Here is a 22,363-nt window from a genome sequence, read left to right on the forward strand (position 1 = left end):
GGAAGGACTGATGTTGAAGCTGAAACTCCAATACTTTGGCCACGGGATGCGAAGAGCTGACTCAGTGGAAAAAGACCCTGATGCTGGGAAAGATTGAGGGCGGGAGGAGAAGGGGACAACAGAGGATGAAATGGTTGGATGGCATCACCGACTTGATGGACATGGGTTTGGGTGGACTCTGGGAGTTGGTGATGGACAGGGACGCCTGGCGTGCTGTGTTTCATGGGGTCGCAAAGAGTCAGACACAACTGAGTGACTGAACTGAACTGAACACATATTTTGAAGCTGGAGGTCCAATACTCTGGCCACCTGATGCAAAGAACTGACTCACTGGAAAAGACCCTGATGCTGGGAAAGACTGAAGGCAGGAGGAGAAGGGGATGACAGAGGATGAGATGCTTGGATGGCATTGCTGACTCGAGTGACATGAGTTTGAGCAAGTTCCAGGAATTGGTGATGGACACAGAAGCCTGATGTGCTGCAGTCCATGGGGTCACAAAGAGTCAAACACAACTGAGCAACTGAACTGAACTGACACATAATTTGCTTTGTCTATTTATAAATGAATATAATGTAGAATTTTAATAAAAATTTATTATATTTTCATAAAAATTTACAGTCACAATTCACAAAACTCACTGAGAATTCACTCTTGTTCATTATGAAGGGATAAAAATATAGAAAAGAACTGAATTATAAAGTGTTGAAAAATAATAAAAAAGATTAAGGGAAAACATCAAGAATGAAGAGAACTAAAAAGGTGATATTAGCAGGAAATATGATATCCTTTTCTCATAAGATCTAATTCTACCCAGAGATACTGGATTGGTACAACCATGTGTGTTTCTGTGTGCATGCACACACACGGGCAATCAGGTGTATTTATAGAATATTCTAATGCTGGAAGAAATTTCAGTATTTCGGCATTTCAGCAAAAGAAATTTCCTTTCTCTATCCTATCTTTTGTTCACATACATTCTGATTCCAAAAATATACATTCTTACTTCAGAAAAAAATCCAGATGACTATTACCTTCATACACCTCTTACTGAAGCAAGACAAACTTTTTTTATATAAGTACATTTCTAGGGAAAAAAAAGTAAAAATTAAAATCTTTCACAGTAACACAAATTTTAAAGAAATTTCTCTTTCCCTGTAATATTCTCTTATTCCTATAATCTACTCAATATGTTTAATTTGGAACCAACCCAACATTAGTAACACCTGCTCTGGGAATCCACCTAACATTTGAGACAACTGCTGCTACTAGCCCCAGGAAAGTCCCTTCTTAACCTCACCAAAATAACAGTGGTAGTAGTAACATAATCTTTAAAAGTTAACAAAAACATAATTAATTTTCTCAAATAACACAACAATAACAACAAAAGCCTCAAAAGAAGCGATTCTCACAATGTCAGGTTAATGTAATGTATTACTGATTAATTTATTTTAAAGAAAATTCTTGAAGTAAGAACGAAGTTGTACCTTTTCAAGGTCTGGATCTTGAAAGGGAAATTTACTTATGATTGCTCTATATTCTTCTTCACTAACAATAGGGATGGGGCTATAATTATCTTCTTCAAAAATGTCCCTGTTAAGAAAGAAGACAGAATTGAAAATTTAATATTAGAAAATACACCAACAGAGTGCTATAGAACAATACTTTAAGAAAACCCAATAATTACAAAATAATTTTTTGTTTGTCAGTTAAAGGTATAAATAGGAAAACAGTGCCTAATCACTCAGAATTGTAAAATCCAGTATCCAGTAAGTGTCTCTCAAAATTAATGTGTGATCCTCTTTCTACTTGTTTATTTTACATCCTTCAGTACTTCAATTCCTTAGAACAGTTCCCAAGATGATATAGTCTGAATGAACTAATTACAACTAAAAATGAGATGAAGAGTATCCTAGTTATATTTCTTAATAGGAACAGCTCTCAAATTGTATGTCTTTTGTGTTCTCTTTCCAACTAGATCATAAGCTCCCTGAAGATGAAAACAATGTCTTCCATTTGTCTGTCTCTCATAATGCTGTACTTAGAAAAGGAGCTTTTACACTTAATAAGGTAGACACATTTACTACTCACCAAATATCCATGTGCTTTCCTTGCAAACAGGCAGTCATATGACTAGTTTCAGCCACTGGACCGTGAACACAAGTTACATGTGTTGCTTTAAGTCTAAAGCATTTATGAGCTAACTGTGTGATCCTCTGTCCCATGGTGATAGGGGAGACCCCCATGTCTCCCAGAATCACAAATGGCAAAAGCCTGAGTCGTGGACTACTAGATCCACTATAAACCTCTGTGTAAGTGAGAAATAAAATGCCTATTTTATCCAATGAGATTTTGTGCACTTTTGTTAGTAGCATAACTCAGCCTATACTAATATACCTGCTGTCCAATCAACTTCTTTATGATCAATAATTCAGTCTGATTAGTATTTCTTGAGCATATATTATGTGCTAGTCTCTGTGCTAACTATAATGAAAACTCTCTACCCCCATGAAGATAAAAGCAAGATCTTTGTTCTCAAGCCTAATAGGAGAGAGAGATATGCAAACAGATTATGTTTATAATGATGTTATGCAGACAGTAAATGAGGTACAAGTTTCAGATATAGGACAAAGGAAAAAAGCAACTAACTTTATCAGACTAGGTGGGAGATATCTCATGAAAAGTTTTACAGAGAACCGATGGGCTGTGTAGGGGTTTTATAGATAAAAAGAAATACTTCTAATGAGATTATAGGAGAATAGCATTTCCGAAGGATGGACCATAACATGCAAAAATATAAGGGATGAAAAATTATGACTGTGGGCAGGGGTTGAATAAAACCACAAGTATGCAGTATTACTGGAATATAAAATATGCAAGGGACATGGTTTAAAATGAGGCTGGGCAGGTGGACAAACTGAGATCCAGATTTTATCCTATAGGCAATGGAATATCATCTGAGGTTTTAGGCAGACAAATATCATAGGATGAATTTCACACAGTGGAGGAAAAAACAAGGAAAAAGACAATAATGAACAGAGAGAGGCCAGGTAGAAAGATTGAATGATCCAAATAAAGAGCGATGAGGATCTGAATTAAAGCTGTATTTGTGGAGGCAGAAAGGGAGTGGCAGAAACAGTTTTTAAGAAGTAGAATATATGGGACTTACAAACTAAATGATGATTATGAGGGAAAGTATAATCCTAATGAATCTGTGGTTTCTAGACAAGGAAAATGGACAAATGATATATATCTCACCTCATCACAGACATTTGCAGAGGTAAGGAACACAAGAGAAGGATATGGTTTGGGTAGTAGATAATGAATATCTAACTGATAAATGGCTCTGGCATCTTAATGAGAGGCTGGAAATAAGTCATGAACCTGTGGTGCAACCGTTGTGGAAAACAGAACAGAGGTTCCTCAAAATTATTTACCATATAATCCAGCAATTCCACTTCTGGGTATATGCCCAAAAGAACTGAAACAGGGACCCAAACAGATAACTGTTTGTCAGTGTTCATAGTGGCATTATTCATAATTGTCAAAAGGTGAAAACAACCCAAATATCCATAAGGAGATGAATGGATAAATAAAACATGATACACACAATGGAATATTATTTAGCCTTAAAAAAGGAATGATATTCTGACACAACATGGATGAACCTTGAAGACATTATGCTTAGTGAAATAAACCAGACCAAAAAAAACAAATTCAGACACAAAACCCAAACAAATGTACAAACCACTTATATGAAGTAACTAGAGTAGCCAAATTCAAAGACAAAGTAGAATGGTGATTTCTAGGGACAGACTAGAAGAAAAAGAGATTGGGAGGTACTGTTTAATTGGTACAGAGTTTCAGTTTAGGAAGATAAGAAAGTTCTGGAGGTGAACAGTAGTGATGGTTTCAACAGTGTGAACATACTTAATGTAACTGAACTATACATTCATAAAAGGTTAAAATAGTAAATTTTAAGTTACACATATTTTACCACAATAAAAATATAACTATAAGCAATTTTATTGCTAAATGCAAAAACAATTACTTCATCATTTGGCAATTTTTTAAAATTACATTAAGGTACCATGGCTTAGACTAACCTGAAAACTCCAGCCCATTTCTTAAGCAATGTTTCATTGTATTGATCTCTTATTTCAAATAAAAGGTCAAAAAGTCGATTCACTGGAAAACCATAACCCTAAAACACACACACAAAAAGCAGATAAACAAGTAAAATAAATAAAGATATTCATTTTTAAAAGTTCAGAATACTAGAGAACTGTTTGAAGTGATCATTATATCAAATTGTATGCCATCTGAACAGTATGAAAAAATGATATTCTTTTGACTTTCTACTAAGTTGCACCAGTTAAAAAAAGAGTCTAGAAAGTTTTATGAAGCTGGAATTATTTTTCCATTTCTTCTCTCTCTTTTCAGTCTGGATTACACTGTTAACCTTAAAAAGTATTACAAGTCAGAATTGGAGGAAAAGTTCAAGATTACTGATCCACGTAACTGCGTCTTGGGAAGCAGTCTCTAAATAAGATAGAAGAAAAAAAGAGAATACATTCTGTCTGAAACACTGTACTTTCAATTCAGTGCTGACTTTGTAGTACAGGGAAAAGTTATCAAACAGATACTCAAAAATTTTATTCCTTTGCAACTCCAAATCCACTGAAATCATACCCATATTAGGACCAAACATTTCTGCTCACATCAGAGTTGTCCCTCTTCCCCTTCAAGGCTCACCTCTTTGTCTTTGGTCTTGATCCTATCTCCTCCTTCAGAAACTGCTCCATGGATTAGCTACTCAATCTGTTGCATTTTTAACTTCCACTACTTCCTTTCTCTTCACTAAAGAAACTTGCTAAATTGCCTCCCATCTTTAAAAGGAGAACTAAAGGAAACAAAAAAGCCCTCCTACGATTTTCTGTGCCCTGCAGCTGCCTCCTCTGTCCTTCCCTAGCCAAACCTACTACAATCTAACTCCCACTTCTATTCCTTTTTTGAAACTGCTGTCAATAATATCACAGAGTATATCCTAAATAGAAATTTTCATGATCTCTCATTCTATCTTACTTTTGTTTCCTCTGCTTTGAATTCTGTAATATTACTCTCTCTCCTTGTTCTCCTTTTATCTATGAGTAATCCTTCTGGATTCTTTATTCTTCTATCTCCATCCTTCAATTTTTTCTTCTAGCTCTCTAGGGCAATTTCAAGTCAATTGACTTCAAACACTACATTCACTGACTATTCTCAATCTGTATCTCTAGCTATGTCTCTATAAATTCTAAATATTTAATTCCAACAGCTATTAGACATCTCCAGTCCACCAACAAGCACATTAAACTCATATCTTCCTACTAAACCAAGTGTTCTTCCTACTTCCTATTCCTGTTAATAGTTCTATCATCAATCCAATTTATCAGGAAAGAAACCTAAATGTCATCTAAATGCCCCCAAAACAAACATCTAATCACTCATCAGATTCTTTTGATTTTGCCTCCTTTACAAATTTCATTCAAACCTATCATTTTTCTCCATCATCTACTACCTTTCTTTCTTCAGAAATCTTTCCAGTACCACTGTTTTATTTTAGGTCCTTAACATCCCCTGCCTAGATAACTGTAAAAGCTTTCTAAACTGAAATTCCAACCATCTGTCTCTCTCAACTCACTCTATTGCCAACTCATAAAATTATCAACTAAAAGTGCAAATCTGATCATACCATTCCCCTAGAGAAGGCTTACTAAAGTCTCATAAGACATGCCACAATCTGGCTAAAACTACCTAATCAGTTTCATTACCACTCTCTACCCTTCTTTGCTTACATTTAAACATTACAATTTCTAACACCACCAAGCTGGTCAGCCAGTCTCATGCCCACCATACTATTTGCTGTTGTCATTCAGTCGCCAAGTCATGTCCGACTCTTTGTGCCTCTATGGACTGCAGCACTCCAGGCTTCCCTGTCCTTCACCATCTCTCGGAGTTTGCCCAAGCTCATGTCCATTGAATCGGTGATGTCATCCAACCATCTCATTCCCTGTTGCCCTCTTCTCCTTCTGCCTTCAATCCTTCCCAGCATCAGGGTCTTTTCCAACGCGTCAGCTGTTTGCATCCGGTGGCCAAAGTACACCATACTATACTATGGTGACATAGTATAGTCAGTTACCTATAACTGACACATGCTATTTACCTGTCATTAATGCCTCTTCCTTCATATCTAACTTGCTGAACTCACATTTCCTTCAAAATCCAGCTCACATTTCAACTTTCCGTATAACCCTTCCCAACTCCTGGAATCAAAGTTATCATTATATCTTCCAAGAGCCCAAAGTTCTTTAACACATTACTAAATTAGTATGTCTTATTATACATCTTATTTGTTTACAACTAAACAATTTCTTAAACCCAAGAATCTTTATGTCCCTATTGTTGTACTGATTTTTATATATATCATATTATCTAGCTGTTAGCACACAGCAGGTGCTCAAAAAAGGTTAATGAATGAATCAATAAGTGCTTACTTTTCATTTGCTTAACAGGCAGTAAGCAGAACTATGAACATGCTATGTTGTGTTTTGATTTTTCACTTTATTGTTTAGTTAGCTTTGTTTTAGGTGATGAAATAGTAACATTTTAAAAAGAAAAATTCCCTTAGGGTGGTAAAGTGCCAATTTTTAAAATGAAATATTGTGCAATATGCTTTAATTAAAGATTAATTAGAAAAGACCATCTTTAATTCTCTCAACTTTTCAATTACTAAGTACAACTTGAAAAGCCAGTATTTATTTAATTCAATGTAAGATCTACCTAATAATCAGCTTGTCAATTTTCAGTGAAATGAAAATACTGCATGATTTCTAAATAAGCAAGAACTGATTTGTTTTCCTCAACTTAATTTCAAAGCAGTAAGATTAGAAAGGTATATTAACAAGGGTTTATGCATCCATCAATGTTGCTTTTTTAACACCTCTGTAACCTGAATATTGCCTACTACTCTTTGATTCTCTGCAGAGTTCCTTGCAACCATACCAAATACTTAATCTAAAACTGAATCTACAGTTGTACTCAAAATGACAATTCAAGAACAGTCTGTATGGTTTTTAAAAGAGAGAGAAAGAGTTTACACCAGAATATAAATCAATGCTGCTACTGATGTCAATCAATGCTGCTATTGTTACCAAAAACAAAAACCAACTGAGCTAAATTTCGTACTTTAGTGACACAGTTGATCTACATTATGACAGAAATTTCTTTTCATTATGGATCCATAACAAACAATTTGTTGACCTGGGGTCCCCAGACCATATTTTGAGTAGCAATGCTTTGAGTCATTAAGGATAGCAAAACTCCAAGTTACTTAAAAACAGGCCCCAAGTATTAAGGCAGTCTTTAATAAAACTAAAGTTTTCTTGCAGAGAGATCAGTATTACAGGTACATTAGTCACAAAATTTATGAAAGAAAAAAAGTCCCAAATTATTCTGGTTTTATAATATAAGCCATACAAACTAATGAAGATATAAGGCAATAAAATAATTTACTAAAGGAGCTTGTGGTATCTTCTCCTTAGGTTTAAGAATAAAATAGATAACTATTATTCTAGGATGGACTCCTGTGATAAAACAAATAGTTTAGCATTTCCTAAAAGTAAAGGTCATTCAGCTGTGTCCAACTTTTTGCAACCCCATGGACTATACAGTCCATGGAATTCTCCAGGCCAGAATACTGGAGTGGGTAGCCTTTCCCTTCTCCAGGGTGATCTTCCTAACCCAGGGATCGAACCCAGGTCTCCCACATTACAGGCAGATTCTTTACCAACTGAGCCACAAGAGAAGCCCCAGCATTTCCTTTTGATGAAGCTCTAGATCAAAAAGATGCTCTAAGGGAAAAAAACGATGTAAGAGTCAGATATGTTGTGAAAATGCTGCATAATCACCTTACCTTTGGAAATGTATGCTATAAACTTGCTTAGTAGAAAATCTCTTTTACTTCACTCAGCATTTTCTAAACATTTTTGACCATACAACTAGTATCACACTTTGGAAAATGCTGGTCTATATTTCACAAAAAGTTATTCCAAACATAACAACCCCATAAATTTAAGCATGGTTGAAAACTTATCAACCAATCAAACATCTATTAGTCAATCAAATTTATCAAAAATCCCATAAGTTTAAGCATGAAAACTTAATCAATTCTGTATTATCTGTGGATCAAAGATGAGGGACAAGTTCAAAACTTTGATACTGATAACCACAAAGACAATGAGTTTTCAGACAATTCAGTTTTAATCTTACTTTAAAAAGAAAAAAACTCCAAAATGCAAAGTAAAGTGATATGCTTACAATCATAGCACACCTGAAATTAGGAAAGAAATGAGTACATACAGCTTTCAAACTAGCATTTATTTTCATATACAGTATCACATTTAAAACTCCAAACAATTCTGAAAACTAATAATTAATAAATCCACTTTCACAAATGAGGATCTGAAGTTCAGAAAACTTGTAAACATACAATTAATCAACAACAAAAGCTGAACATAAACTCGGGTCTTTGTGATTCCACAGCTCATGTTCACTGTCCTCAGGCAGAACTTTAATATTCTAATTTCTAGTTCAGGGTTTTTTCCACTACATTGCGTACTTTTTTTTAACTGCAAAAGTACTATATCTACTCCAATAGAATGACCAATATTTTAACAGATGGTGATATTCCCTGATCTCTGTCCAATCTTCATAATCAGGAAAGCGGTAGTATGAAAAGTTCTGCATGATAGGAGAAAATCAATACATAAGTAAACATTTGATTATTACTAATTTACTACCATTAAGCCACAATACAAGAAATGAGTATGGTCTACACTATATTTTGAATAGTTTTATGTGCTCAAATAGCCATTAACTGAATATCAGATTATCACCCACCTGTAGAGTATCTGCAAATATTACAATGAGATTCTTCAGCTCCAGGACAAGATCAGGATCAGTGCAATAAGACTGGGAGAATGAAGGGTAAGTGGGGGTAGAAACACAAACAAACAAACACACACCAGAGTCACTTGGTTAAAAACTAAGAAATAAAACTTGAAAATTTTTCGTTAAATTTGCTTGACTTACAATAAATTTAAAGTCTTGATTATCAAATTCACAGCTGACTTCTTCTATTCATTAAAAAATTCTTAGGGAAAGATCATGACATGACAAACCACTTTAGGTACTATATGAAAAGAAATTTTCCTGAAATTTGCGCACACTTACTTTAGTCAAAGCAACGATGCTTATATTTACAAAAAAGTCTTTAGATTTTAAAGAACTAGTTATTTCAAATTGAAAAAATGGTTTATATTTCTACTTTTCAATTATTTATTTATTCTATTATAAAAGAGATACAATCAATATATTTTTCTAAGTGACAATTTATTTTCTTAGTACTCCATCAAAGGAAAATAATTAATTTCAAAAGGATAGTGAAATTCACTCTTGTTCCTTTAATAGCATTTAGTAAGATTTAAACATGATATATTGCATTTACTATGATTTCATACATGATGTCATGGAATTAATAGAGAGCATACTACAATATTACATATTCATAGCTGATCTAAATATAAACCATGATAAAATATATTGTTCTTTATTATATATAATAGAAAAAGTTGTAGGTCATTGGACAAATAGTGTACCCAGAATCTATGTCCCTGATAAGTAAAAATATAATGTATTTATAATCTAAGTATCACTTAAACTAATAATCTTTCTTTAAAATATTTTCAATCTCTATTCTTAATAATAAAATTTTAAATAATAGATTATAAAATTTTAAGTTTGGGGAGATTTTACTGAAGGCAAGCTTCCAAAATTATCCTAAGAAAAAGTCCACACTAAGAAATTATTAATTTCACTAGTCCTTATAACATGATTTTTACTTCTGCAAAAGGCATATTATAAAAATATTTTATCATTTTACCTTTCTTCATAAAAAAGTTTTCATTACTTAAAGATTCACTACTCCAAATGAGTTTAAATTTTGACAACTGCATATTATTTTTAGGACATTTATAAGTGTACTACTGCAAATAAGCTATAAACATTGAAGAACAAGTTCTATTGAGTTTTAATGGTGGAGTTTATTTTGGAAACAAAGAATGTGGAATGATAATTAAAAACCCTTTCTTCATGGTGCTTTTCAGTGATCTAATGAAGAGGTCAGTTGAGACTAATGAGAACAGCATAATTCTCCATCTTCTATAACGCTGGACTGAAAGTGTCTTCAGCAAGCCCCAGTCAGTTGCAAAATCACAGCTCAATATTACCACACAAACAAAGGCCTAACATTACTACCTCCAAATCTGACAATTATCAAAAAAATGTAGACCTAATGAAGGTACACTTTCTTCTGACACTATCCAATTCATAAGTTCTTGAAGTAACTGAATTAAAAATTTAGTAACATAAATTATCTAACTTACTGAATGAGCTCTAAGGACAGCAATTATCTTTGAGAGGGCCATGTTCCAAAGTTCATCAGTGTATGCCCTGGTTACTAATCCTTGGGTCACATGTAAAATGTGATCTTCCACCACAAAGAACCTAAAAACAGCAATTGCAAAATAACGAGTTGAAACAAAATTCAAACCTAAATAGAAAATAATTAGTTCTGACATTTAACACAATATCAAAATAATATTTGTTGCCATATTAGATACATACCCTACAATTTGAGTGAAATATCTTCTATAGCCGTCAACTGTTTCATGCTTTAAATGAAAAATAAAAATCAATTTAAAACAACAGATATCAGTAACATAAAAGTAGTTCCAAATCAGTACAACATTTGTTAACAAATATTTATTGATAGTCTACTATAAGAAGCATACATTTTAAGACACAGGGATACACTGGTAAATAACAAAAAGTCCTTACCCCTCATGGAATTTGCATTCGAAAAGAGACAAAATAAGCAAATTAAAAAGTCAGAACCTTCGTCTCAGCAGGCTAATTCAATCCACTAACATCTCTCACTTGGCCTATTACATCATTCACCTACCTAGCCTTCCAAGCTTTCAGGCTTGTTTCCTCAGTCTCTTCTCCAGACAGCTGCCAGAACAATACTTTTCAAAAATAATCAAATAAACATATCGTTTGCTAAAAACCTTCTAATGATTTTTTATCTGATTCATAATAAAAGTCAAATTCCTCTGAAATGGTCTACAATTTCCTATTGTTCATAATTTTAACAAAAAGAAAATATTTGATTATTTGAATTTCATGAGCTTACTACATGAAATATTTCAATTAAGTTCAAATATTGTATTTTATTTCATGAAAGTGATCAAAATTTTCAAACATCTGGATTTTTTTCAGGGAGGAGGCTGTTATTACACTTTTGGCTTAAAAATACTATGATCAGACAATAGAGTCTACATGACACAAAAGTTTGATATGTTTTGATACCTGCTTCATAACATAGTATGTTGTCACATTTACAATGTTCAATATGTACTTTTAAAAAGTGTTTTTACAGGTGTTGAAACAGAATTCTTTTTTTCTGGCCATGCTGCATGGCTTGTGGGATCTTAGTTCCTCAATCAGGGACCAAACTGGGCCCACAACAGTGAAAGTGCTGAGTCTTAACCACTGGACCACCAGTCTATTCAGTTCAGTTCAGTCGCTCAGTCATGTCCGACTCTTTGCGACCCCATGAACCACAGCACACCAGGCCTCCCTGTCCATCACCAACTCCTGGAGTTTACCCAAACTCATGTCCACTGAGTCGGTGATGCCATCCAACCATCTTATCCTCTGTTGTCCCCTTCTCCTCCCGACCTCGATCTTTCCCAGCATCAGGGTCTTTTCCAATGAGTCAGCTCTTCACATCAGGTGGCCAAAGTACTGGAGTTTCAGCTTCAGTCCTTCCAATGAATAGCCAGGACTGATCTCCTTTAGGATGGACTAGTTGGATCTCCTTGTAGTCCAAGGGACTCTCAAGAGTCTTCTCCAACACCACAGTTCAAAAGCATCAATTCTTCTGTGCTCAGCTTTCTTTACAGCCCAGCTCTCACATCCATACATGACTACTGGAAAAACCATAGCCTTGACTAGATGGACCTTTGTTGGCAAAGTAATGTCTCTGCTTTTTAACATGCCATCTAGATTGGTCATAATCTTCCTTCCAAGGAGTAAGCGTCTTTTAATTTCATGGCTGCAATCACCATCTGCAGTGATTTTGGAGCCCCAAAAAATAAAGTCAGCCACTGTTTCCACTGTTTCCCCATCTATTTGCCACGAAGTGATGGGACCAGATGCCATGATCTTAGTTTCCTGAATGTTGAGCTTTAAGCCTATTAGATAAGTCTATTATTAAACATGTTCTGTATTCTTACTGCTATTCTGTCTAATGGCTTATAAGATACTGAAGCATCCACAATGCTTATGGATTTTTTAATTTACCCTTTTAGTTGCAGCAATTTTGCTTTAAATACTTTGAGTCAATGTTATCAAGTATTTATAGATTCAAATTAGCATTTTTTTATCAGCTCTAAGACATGAATTTTTTATAACTTTAGCTTTTTAAATTATATTTAACTATATACTGTTTCTGTTCTTCTAATGGTTACAGAAATTACATTATGCATACCTAAATAATCAAACTCTAAAATTAATTAATAATTTTATTCTTTTCTGGATAATTCCAAAACAGTTCAGTTTTAATAACTTCCTAATATTTATGCTATTCACCCTAATATTTATGCTATTGTTATTGTGCATTTTGATTCTATCTTATTTTAAAGATAAGATTCTATCTTGTTTTAAATTCTATCCATAATACTGTATTATTTTCTATAGTCAACACAGATTTATCCACATATTTATACTTTCTTTGCTATTCATTTCTTTTAGCATCTCATTTATTCCATTTGGCATCACTTTCTTTTTTTTTTTTTTTTTTAAAATAGTCATCTCATTTTTATTAAGAGGTAAATGTAGATTCTTTTTTTTTTTTTTTAATTTTTTTATTAGTTGGAGGCTAATTACTTCACAACATTTCAGTGGGTTTTGTCATACATTGATATGAATCAGCCATAGATTTACACTTATTCCCCAACCCGATCCCCCCTCCCACCTCCCTCTCCACCCGATTCCTCTGGGTCTTCCCAGTGCACCAGGCCGGAGCACTTGTCTCATGCATCCCACCTGGGCTGGTGATCTGTTTCACCATAGATAGTATACATGCTGTTCTTTTGAAACATCCCACCCTCACCTTCTCCCACAGAGTTCAAAAGTCTGTTCTGTATTTCTGTGTCTCTTTTTCTGTTTTGCATATAGGGTTATCGTTACCATCTTTCTAAATTCCATATATATGTGTTAGTATGCTGTAATGTTCTTTATCTTTCTGGCTTACTTCACTCTGTATAAGGGGCTCCAGTTTCATCCATCTCATTAGGACTGGTTCAAATGAATTCTTTTTGACGGCTGAGTAAAATTCCATGGTGTATATGTACCACAGCTTCCTTATCCATTCATCTGCTGATGGGCATCTAGGTTGCTTCCATGTCCTGGCTATTATAAACAGTGGCATCACTTTCTTTTTGACTACAGTCTTTTCTTTCCTTCTAAGGGCGTCTCAGTAACAAACTCTCCTCCTCTTTGTCTGAAAATGCCTATCTTTGTCTTTGTTCCACTGAATAGAGAATCCCAGGTAGACAGTTCTTTTCCTTCAGCATTGAAAATACTCCACTGTCTTGTTTATTTGAAAATAACCTCTTCTCTCTGGGTATTTTTAAGGTCTTCTCTTATCTTTATTTTTAAAGTCAAATTTATTGTTATAATTTACATAAAGCAAAGTTAACCTTTTTTACATAGTGAAACCACACCAAAATCAAGGTAGAGAATAATTCTCATAACAAAGTTCCCCTTCTGCCCCTTGTAGTGCATCACTCTGCCCAATCCCTAACCCTTCACCACTGATCCCATTCTATCTTACAGTTTTGCCTTTTCAAAAATGTCATATAACACAAATTACACTATATGTAATTTTGTTGTATCTGAATTTTTTCACTTCCAGTAATGCTTTTAAGATTTATCCATGTCAAGAGGATCCTGAGATATACCAAATATGGACTGTGAACCAGGCAAATCAAAATGACTGGCGAAAGGAAACCCAGAAGAAATGCCCTATATAAGTGATTTCAATTGCCATGAGACAGTGACTCAGGGACCCTCTCTCTGAGCTCACCTGTGTATCTATCCACACATACTATACTCCTTTTCCTCCTAATAAACACTTCACTTGTTTCAAAAAAAAAAAAAAAAGATTTATCCATGTCATTGCATGTATCAGTTCCCTTTCTTCTGCTGAGTCCATAACATTCCATTATGCAGTAGTACAACAATCTGTTTATCTATTCACTACCTCATAGACATTTGGGATGTTTCTAGTTTCTAGCATTTATGAATACAGTTACTATAAATATTCATATATAAGCCACTATGTAGATGCATTTTCAATTCTTATGGGTAAAAACTTAGGAATGGGATTTCTGGGTCATATGATAAGTGTTTGCTTAACATTATAACAAATTGTCTAACTATTTTCCAAATAGTTACAATATTCATACCTATCAGAAGTGTATCAGAGTTCAAGTCGCTCTCTGTGATATCATCTAGATAATTTCTTTTTTTTTTCCATTTATTTACATTAGTTGGAGGCTAATTACAATATTGTAGTGGTTTTTGCCATACATTGACATGAATCAGCCATGGATTTACACGTGTTCCCCATCCTGAACCCCCTCCCACCTCCCTCCCCATCCCATCCCTCTGGGTCATCCCAGTGCACCAGCCCCAAGCACTTGTCTCATGCATCCAACCTGGACTGGCAATCTGTTTCACACTTGATAATATACATGTTTCAATGCTATTCTCTCAGATCATCCACCCTTGCCTTCTCACATAGAGTCCAAAAGTCTGTTCTATACATCTGTGACTCTTTTTCTGTCTTGCATATAGGGTTATCATTACCATCTTTCTAAATTCCATATACATGCGTTAGTATACTGTATTGGTGTTTATCTTTCTGGCTTACTTCATTACTTCACTCTGTATGATGGGCTCCAGTTTCACCCATCTCGTTAGAACTGATTCAAATGTATTCTTTTTAATGGCTGAGTAATATTCCATTGTGTATATGTACCACAGCTTTCTTATCCATTCGTCTGCTGATGGGCATCTAGGTTGCTTCCATGTCCTGGTTATTATAAACAGTGCTACAATGAACATTGGGGTACACGTGTCTCTTTCAGTTCTGGTTTCCTCAGTGTGTATGCCCAGGAGTGGGATTGCCGGGTCATATGGCAGTTCTATTTCCAGTTTTTTAAGGAATCTCCACACTGTTCTCCATAGCGGCTGTACTAGTTTGCATTCCCACCAACAGTGTAAGAGGGTTCCCTTTTCTCCACACCCTCTCCAACATTTATTGCTTATAGACTTTTGGATAACAGCCATTCTGACTGGCATGAAATGGTACCTCATTGTGGTTTTGATTTGCATTTCTCTGATAATGAGTGATGTTGAGCTAGATAATTTCTTCAGGTCAACTAAGATCAACTGTTAAAAGCTGCTCACAAAATTTTTCATTTTGGCTAATAAATCTTTACTAGGTGTTCTACTTGATTTTTTTCACATTTTTTGGGGTAGTTCCTTTATAGTTTATGGACCCTATTGATAAGGGCAAGCTTTTCTTTCTTTAAATATAATAAATATTTTTATATAAAATACTTTTATATTCTATGCCTAATAACTCAAATATTGAAAGTCTTTTACAATTTATTCCTGTCGTCAATATTTCTAAAGGTTCTCACTTGTTCAATAATTAGTTCTGAGTATGAGTTGTTAATTTTCCTATTAAAAATTTAACTGTGGATATTTTTTAACTTGGTATGAAGGTTCAGAGAAGATCTGCATTTGCTTCTAGTAGACACCTGGAGACAACATCAAAATGGAACGACTTTAAATTTTCAGCCTGAGATTTTTTTGATGCTCCAAGTAGAATGAAATTGGATTGCAAACACATGTTAAGAACTGCTTCTTATGAATTATCAGGGATTTTTTCCTTTGTTCACTCAGCACCAGGACTGGGGACAGGCAATTTTCTTTAGTATGTTTGGCAGAAGGACCTGAGAGGTTTTGCAAGATGGCTTTCTCTCTAGGTCATCCCAATAATGAGCTATAATTCTTTGGAGTCTCAGCCTTGCAAAGGAGAGAATTTCTCATCACCCTCTTTGAGTGACTCTGGCCTTAAAACTTCTACATACTTATACATCCTTAAAACTCATGCTTTCCCATTTAGCAGATTCCCCTTAGGGAAAAAGCTACATTTATGGCTTCACTGGGGCTTTACCCCAGGGTTCAGTAGTAAAGAATCCACCTGCAATACAGGAGCCACAGGAAATGCAGGTTCAATCCCTGGGTCTGGAAGATTCCCTGGAGGAGGGCATGACAACCCACTCCAGTAATTGCCTGGAGAATCCCATGGACAGAGGAGCCTGGCAGGCTACAGTCTTTAGGGTCGCAAAGAGTAGGACATGACTGAAGTGACTTAGGGCCCACGCACAGTGTTTCATTATGCCTGTCTGGATTTGAATTCATTTAAGTTTTCCTGTTTGGTTTATCTTATATTTAGGTGTACTGAGGTATAAGTTACATCAATAAAGCTCTTTTTCATGTGCTGCTTCTATAAGCTTTCACAAATACGTATCACCATAACCTACATATAGAACAGTTTCACATTGACTTAGTTTTTTTACATTATGGATTATTTTATTTCATTTTTTCCTTATTTTTCTACAGCAAATATGTCACAATTTTATAGCCAAAAAATACATGTATTCTTAAGAATGATTGATAAAAATCCCACAAACATAGCCCCTTCAGATTACTTATTTAGTCTTTGTCAGGACTATACTTTCCTATGTGATCCTCAGTGCATGTAAAAAGAATTTAAGATTTTAAAAAATGTTTTATCCAGCATCTTTAGTTGTTTTTTTCAGTAGAATACTTAATTAAGGTACTCAGTCTACCATCCTGTCAGAAACTAGTTACCACTCCCTGACATTTCATATATTTATTTGTCTTATTTATTTATAGTCTGTCTTCCCTAACAGAATGTAAGTTCATGAGAGAAGGGACTCATCCATTTGAACTACTATAACCTTCACACCTAAACCAATTACTGGCAATGGTAGGTATGCAATAAATATTTGCAGTGGAATGTATGCTCTAAAGAAATTAAACAGGCTAAAAACTGACAACATAATCAATTCAAAATTTCTATATACTTACCATATTTGACTGGGGTTGCAATACCAGTCTTGCCTGTTTCTTTCTTTGTTTTCGGTAATAATTTTCAAATGTTTCCTCATCACCCTAAAATAAAGTCAGTAGAGTAATAAAAACACACATAACACAAACACACTGCTAAACAGATAACTTCTTTATCCCATAAGGGTCATTTTTCAGCTTCTAACAACTAGAATTAAATGTGGAATGGTATTTCATATTGATTACCAAGAACAAGCTTTTCACATTATAGTTCATAGACAGTTACCTTGTATGGAGTCATGACAATTAAGAAAACTAAAGGTAAGTTCAAATAATTTGATAGTTACCTAACTTATCACTTAGGCTTTATACATTTTTGACTGACCAAAGAAAATATGGCTGTCAGTGAATGAAACTAAGTAAGAAAATTAGCTATCAAGCCTCAACTTCTGAACATGTTGTATAAGAACTACGCACATCTCACCACAGGACAATATATAGTGTTTCTAACATGGTTTACCATTAGTCTGCATCAAGCAACAGCCAGGTATACATTATTCTTAAGTTTACATGGAACATTCTCCAGGATAAAGCATTTGTGATGCCGTAAGACAAGCCTCAATAAATTTAAAAGGACTAGAATCATACAATATATGATCTCTGATTTAATCAATGGGATTAAATTAGGAATCAATAACAGAAGAACTTTACGGAACTTCACCAACATGGAGATTAAACTCCATCTTGGTGTTTAGTTATTTAAACTAAATTAGTTATTTAACTCCATTAAATAATTAGTGGGTTAAAGAAAAAATCACAGGAAATTAGAAAATACTTTGAGATAAATGGAAACAAAAACACAATACATCAAAACTCAGAGACTGCAGTGAATTAGTTAGGAGGAAATTTACAACTTTAAATGTCTTCATTAAAAAAGAAGAGTAATTTCAATTAATATCTTAAACTTCTACCTACATGAAAGAAGTTGAACACAAAAGGCCACATATATGATGATGCCATTTATATGAAATACCCAGAATAGGCAAATTCACAGAGACAGAAAGTAAATTAGTACTTGTTAGGGACTGAGGTGAGGGGAGAGTAAGGAGTGGCTGTTAACACGTAAGAAGTTTCTTTTCGTACTAATAAAATGTTCAGAAACTATTTGTAATGGTTGCACATCCATGTGAATATGCTAAAATCACTAAACTATGTATCTGAGAAAGGTAAATGTTTTGGTATGTGAATTATATCAGAATAGTGCTATTTTTAAAAGGATAATTGTTCAACCAAAAATGAAAACAATGTAGTCTGGCATAACAAATATGGAAGTAACATATTTAAAAGTAACTGTGATACAACAGTACAGAGCCAAGAAGGAAGAAATGGAAAGTTCTTTTAAATATACATGAAAAGTATACTTCAAAGTACATCATAAGTTGAAGAAAGAAGTAAATGCCTCACATGCAGGGGATACTTCACAAATAAATACTGCATGTAGATTTACAGCTCAATGAACTTGTAGTCAGCCTTTAGAAAAGCAGGCCTAAAATGCACACATGTCTTTTTAATAATATAAGTATATGCACCCATATGTGCATACACACATATATGTATACATACACATATACACGTATACAAAAGATACTTACCAGAACGGAATAAATATGCAAACATTGGTAAACAGGGGAAAAATCAACAAGATCTTGTACAGTTAAGACCTGAAAAAATAAAACAATTTTTTAAAATTATAGGTCAAACTACTAGTCTACTGTTGAATAATATAAAGTTAAAATTAGACAAGAAGATTCACAGATTTCATGTTATAACATTTATCAACTATAAAAAGCATATAATAGAAACACAATGCCTTTTTATTATGTTTTGGCACCTGTTCATACCTTATGCTTTATATATTTATCATCGTTGTTGATTATTTTAGGTTATAGGTCAATAAAGTGGGGAGACTGTATATCTTTAACATGCTTAATAGATTATCAGAAAACTGCTATGGATAACTAGATATATAATTACTGCTTCTGAAAAAGACAGTGCACAAATGTATGACTTAGTTACAGATGAAGTTCCTTCCTTTATGCATCACTTATCATTATTTCATCAAATTTAAGATATTATCACTATTATTTTATGGAACACTAAAAAAGAAAAAAACACTACCACTTGAAACTATAATATCATCAATTTTAAGATGAATCCTGATTCTGAGACGTTAATAATATTTTTAAAGTACACTTTAGGGCTTCCCTGGTGGCTCAGTGGTAAAGAATCCGCCTGACAATGCAGGAGACACAGGTTCGATCCCTGAGCCGGGAAGGCCCCACGTGCCTCGGAGCAATTAAGCCTGAGCTCTGCAACAAGAAAAGCCACCACAGTGAGAAGCCTGTGCATCACAACCAGAGAGTAGCCCCTGCTCTCCGCAACCAGAGGAAAACTCATGCAGCGGTGAAGACCCAGAATGGCCAAATAAATAAATAAATAAAATTATTAAAAATAAATAAATAAAGGACACTTTACAATGAAAGAAACAAAGTAATATAAAGTTTCCCAAACTTGTGAAATAAATTCTTTTTAAAGAAACACATTTCTATTCTTACAAATCCTCTGAGTAAACTTAAATTATTTTTATTATAAAGTTACTTATTAGTGAAAATGAAAGATAAAATGTAGTAATAATTAAATAGATTTGAAAGAACAGGGAAACAACCAAGTTTCTCTTAGAGTATGGCTTTAGGGGAAGGGGAAGATGGCAGTGCTTCCAACAATTGAAAGATACACAAAACAGATTCAGGAAAATTGAGATACAAAGACTAGATGATTCATTTTCACCATTCTGAATTTCAAGGGAGAAAAGATAGAGATTCTCTGAATATTGATTAAGAAGAACAAAAAAGCAGATTTTAAAAAGGTTTATTTTATTCCAAGGGACCATTCAGGTCACATTAATTCCACATTAGAAAGACATTAAACCCTTTAAGGCAGTTTATTTGTCTGTATATCAGACATCCACTGTATATGTAAATATATGTATATACATACATATAAATATTAACATACATATACATACATATACACACACACTCATAAATACATACAGATTCACTCATCCTCAAGGCATATAATGCAAATGTACCCATTGAACACTCAGTGGTTCCCACAACCACAGGGAAGCCATGGACACATGTATTTATATGGTTCCTTTTTAATCAATCAATTAAAGGTTCTTACTACACCCTAACAGTGTTCTTAAAAAAAGAATTTAAAATCTCATTGACAAGGCAAAACTTATAAACAATTGGGAATACTAGACTTCTTATGGTATTAACTAATTCAAAAGAAATTCAACAGAAAAGATAAAAAGTAGGCTCAACAGATGACTTTGTAGAAAGAATAAAAGATGAATGAATTTGACAAGGAATGAATTTGAACATAGAGAATAAAAGAAAGAAAATATTTAAGGACAATTTCAAGATTTCTAGACTTAATAAAACTTTTTTAAGAAATTAAAAATTTAACTTTAATCATACTAAAATTACTTTGTACTATCTCAGCACCAACCAAAGAAAAAAAAGGTAGGGTATCCAGAATTAGTCTAAATGGCAAGGTTAAGCCATCATGCAATTAAATGTTTGCCACAAGTAATTAAATTATGAGCGATCACTACAAAAAAAATTAAATTTATACTTTTACTGTTAATTATTGCAGAACACCTAGGTTAAACTATCTGTAGCTTACAAATATAATCTATATCTTATTTATGTTATATATAAGACATAATCTATATTTTATTATCCATATCTTATATAGATAATCTATATCTGCCCACTATGCCATCTAACGTTTTAGATGATTCTTTTGTTCTAATCTCATTACAAAGTGATCTACTTAAGTTCACTTTACACATGGCAAGACTCACAGAGACATTACAACTCAAGCGGAAAAAACCACCCAAAAATAGATGAGGGAGGGAGGAAGAAAAGAAAGGAAAAAGGGAAGAAAAGAAAGGAATGAAGGAACAGATAAAAACAAAAAATAGAAAAAGAAACAAATTCCCATCACCTCCTCTTCATTCTCATCCTCTTCCTCAAATGCATGTTTCAATACAATTTCATTCCTTTCTTCTGGAATTCTATCATTTATATACATAGTCTTTCCAAATTTTACATTATTTCGCTTCTGCAGAGTAACAGTGAAGATTTTCTGCTGCTGTGCCTATTTGGGGAAAAGAAAAGTTCAGATTATTTGAAAAAATACTGTGGTCAAAACTGGTTTAAGAATTTCTTCATACTTTTTCATCTTTTTAATGTCTGGAGGGTGTAGGCTCTGGAATGATGTCCCATTTTTTATTCATGATTTATTTGTACCCTCCTTTTTTCAAGAGACTTGCAGGGGATTATCAATTTTATTTGAAAAGGTTAAGAACCAATTTTCATCTTTGTTGATCCTCTCTACTGTATTTTGTTTTCTATTATACTGATTTCTTCTCTTGATTATTTCCTTTGACTTTCTTTTTTTCAATTCTATTTTATTATGGTAAGCACATTTAACATGAGATCTACTCTCTTCAATTTTTAAGTGTACATATTCAATGTGTATATCAATAATTTAATATATTATTGCTGATATATTAGTTATAATATATTAGCTGATATATTAGGTATAATAGTTACAGAAGACCTCTATAGCTTTTCATCTTTTTTTTTTTTAATAGGCACACCACGCATCTTGTGGGATCTCAGTTCCCTGACCAGGGATAGAGGCTGGGCCCACAGCATTGAAAGCCCAGAGTCCTAACCACTGGACCACCAGGGAATTCCCTAGACCTTGTTCATTTCATTCTGAAACTTTATGTCTGTAGATGAGTAACTCATTTCCCTCTGGCAACCACCATCCCACTCTTTGATTCAATGAATTTGACTCATTTATGTGCATGCATGCTCAGTTGTGTCTGACTCTTTGCAACCCCATGGATTGTAGCCGCCAGGCTCTTCTGTCTATGAAATTTTCCATGCA

General features: G+C 33.9%; 1 protein-coding gene across 10 annotated transcripts in view; it reads right to left on the minus strand.

Annotated features, from left to right (window-relative positions):
• The window catches only part of EXOC6 (exocyst complex component 6), a 193,942-nt gene that overhangs the window by 104,790 nt on the left and 66,789 nt on the right, over positions 1-22,363 (minus strand). For all 10 annotated transcript variants that reach the window (XR_006270786.1, XM_043475975.1, XM_043475978.1 and 7 more), the window contains exons 7-14: positions 21,410-21,562; positions 18,985-19,053; positions 17,354-17,437; positions 10,724-10,770; positions 10,483-10,603; positions 8,939-9,010; positions 4,105-4,202; positions 1,486-1,591 (exon numbers count right to left, since the gene is read on the minus strand). Coding sequence is in view for 9 of the 10 variants with exons in the window: in XM_043475975.1 (XP_043331910.1) it covers positions 1,486-1,591; positions 4,105-4,202; positions 8,939-9,010; positions 10,483-10,603; positions 10,724-10,770; positions 17,354-17,437; positions 18,985-19,053; positions 21,410-21,562 (750 nt within the window). In the remaining variant the exon portion in view is untranslated. The remainder of the gene's footprint in view (positions 1-1,485; positions 1,592-4,104; positions 4,203-8,938; positions 9,011-10,482; positions 10,604-10,723; positions 10,771-17,353; positions 17,438-18,984; positions 19,054-21,409; positions 21,563-22,363) is intronic.

The sequence above is a fragment of the Cervus canadensis genome, chromosome 8 (assembly GCF_019320065.1).
Source record: "Cervus canadensis isolate Bull #8, Minnesota chromosome 8, ASM1932006v1, whole genome shotgun sequence".
NCBI lineage: Eukaryota > Metazoa > Chordata > Mammalia > Artiodactyla > Cervidae > Cervus > Cervus canadensis.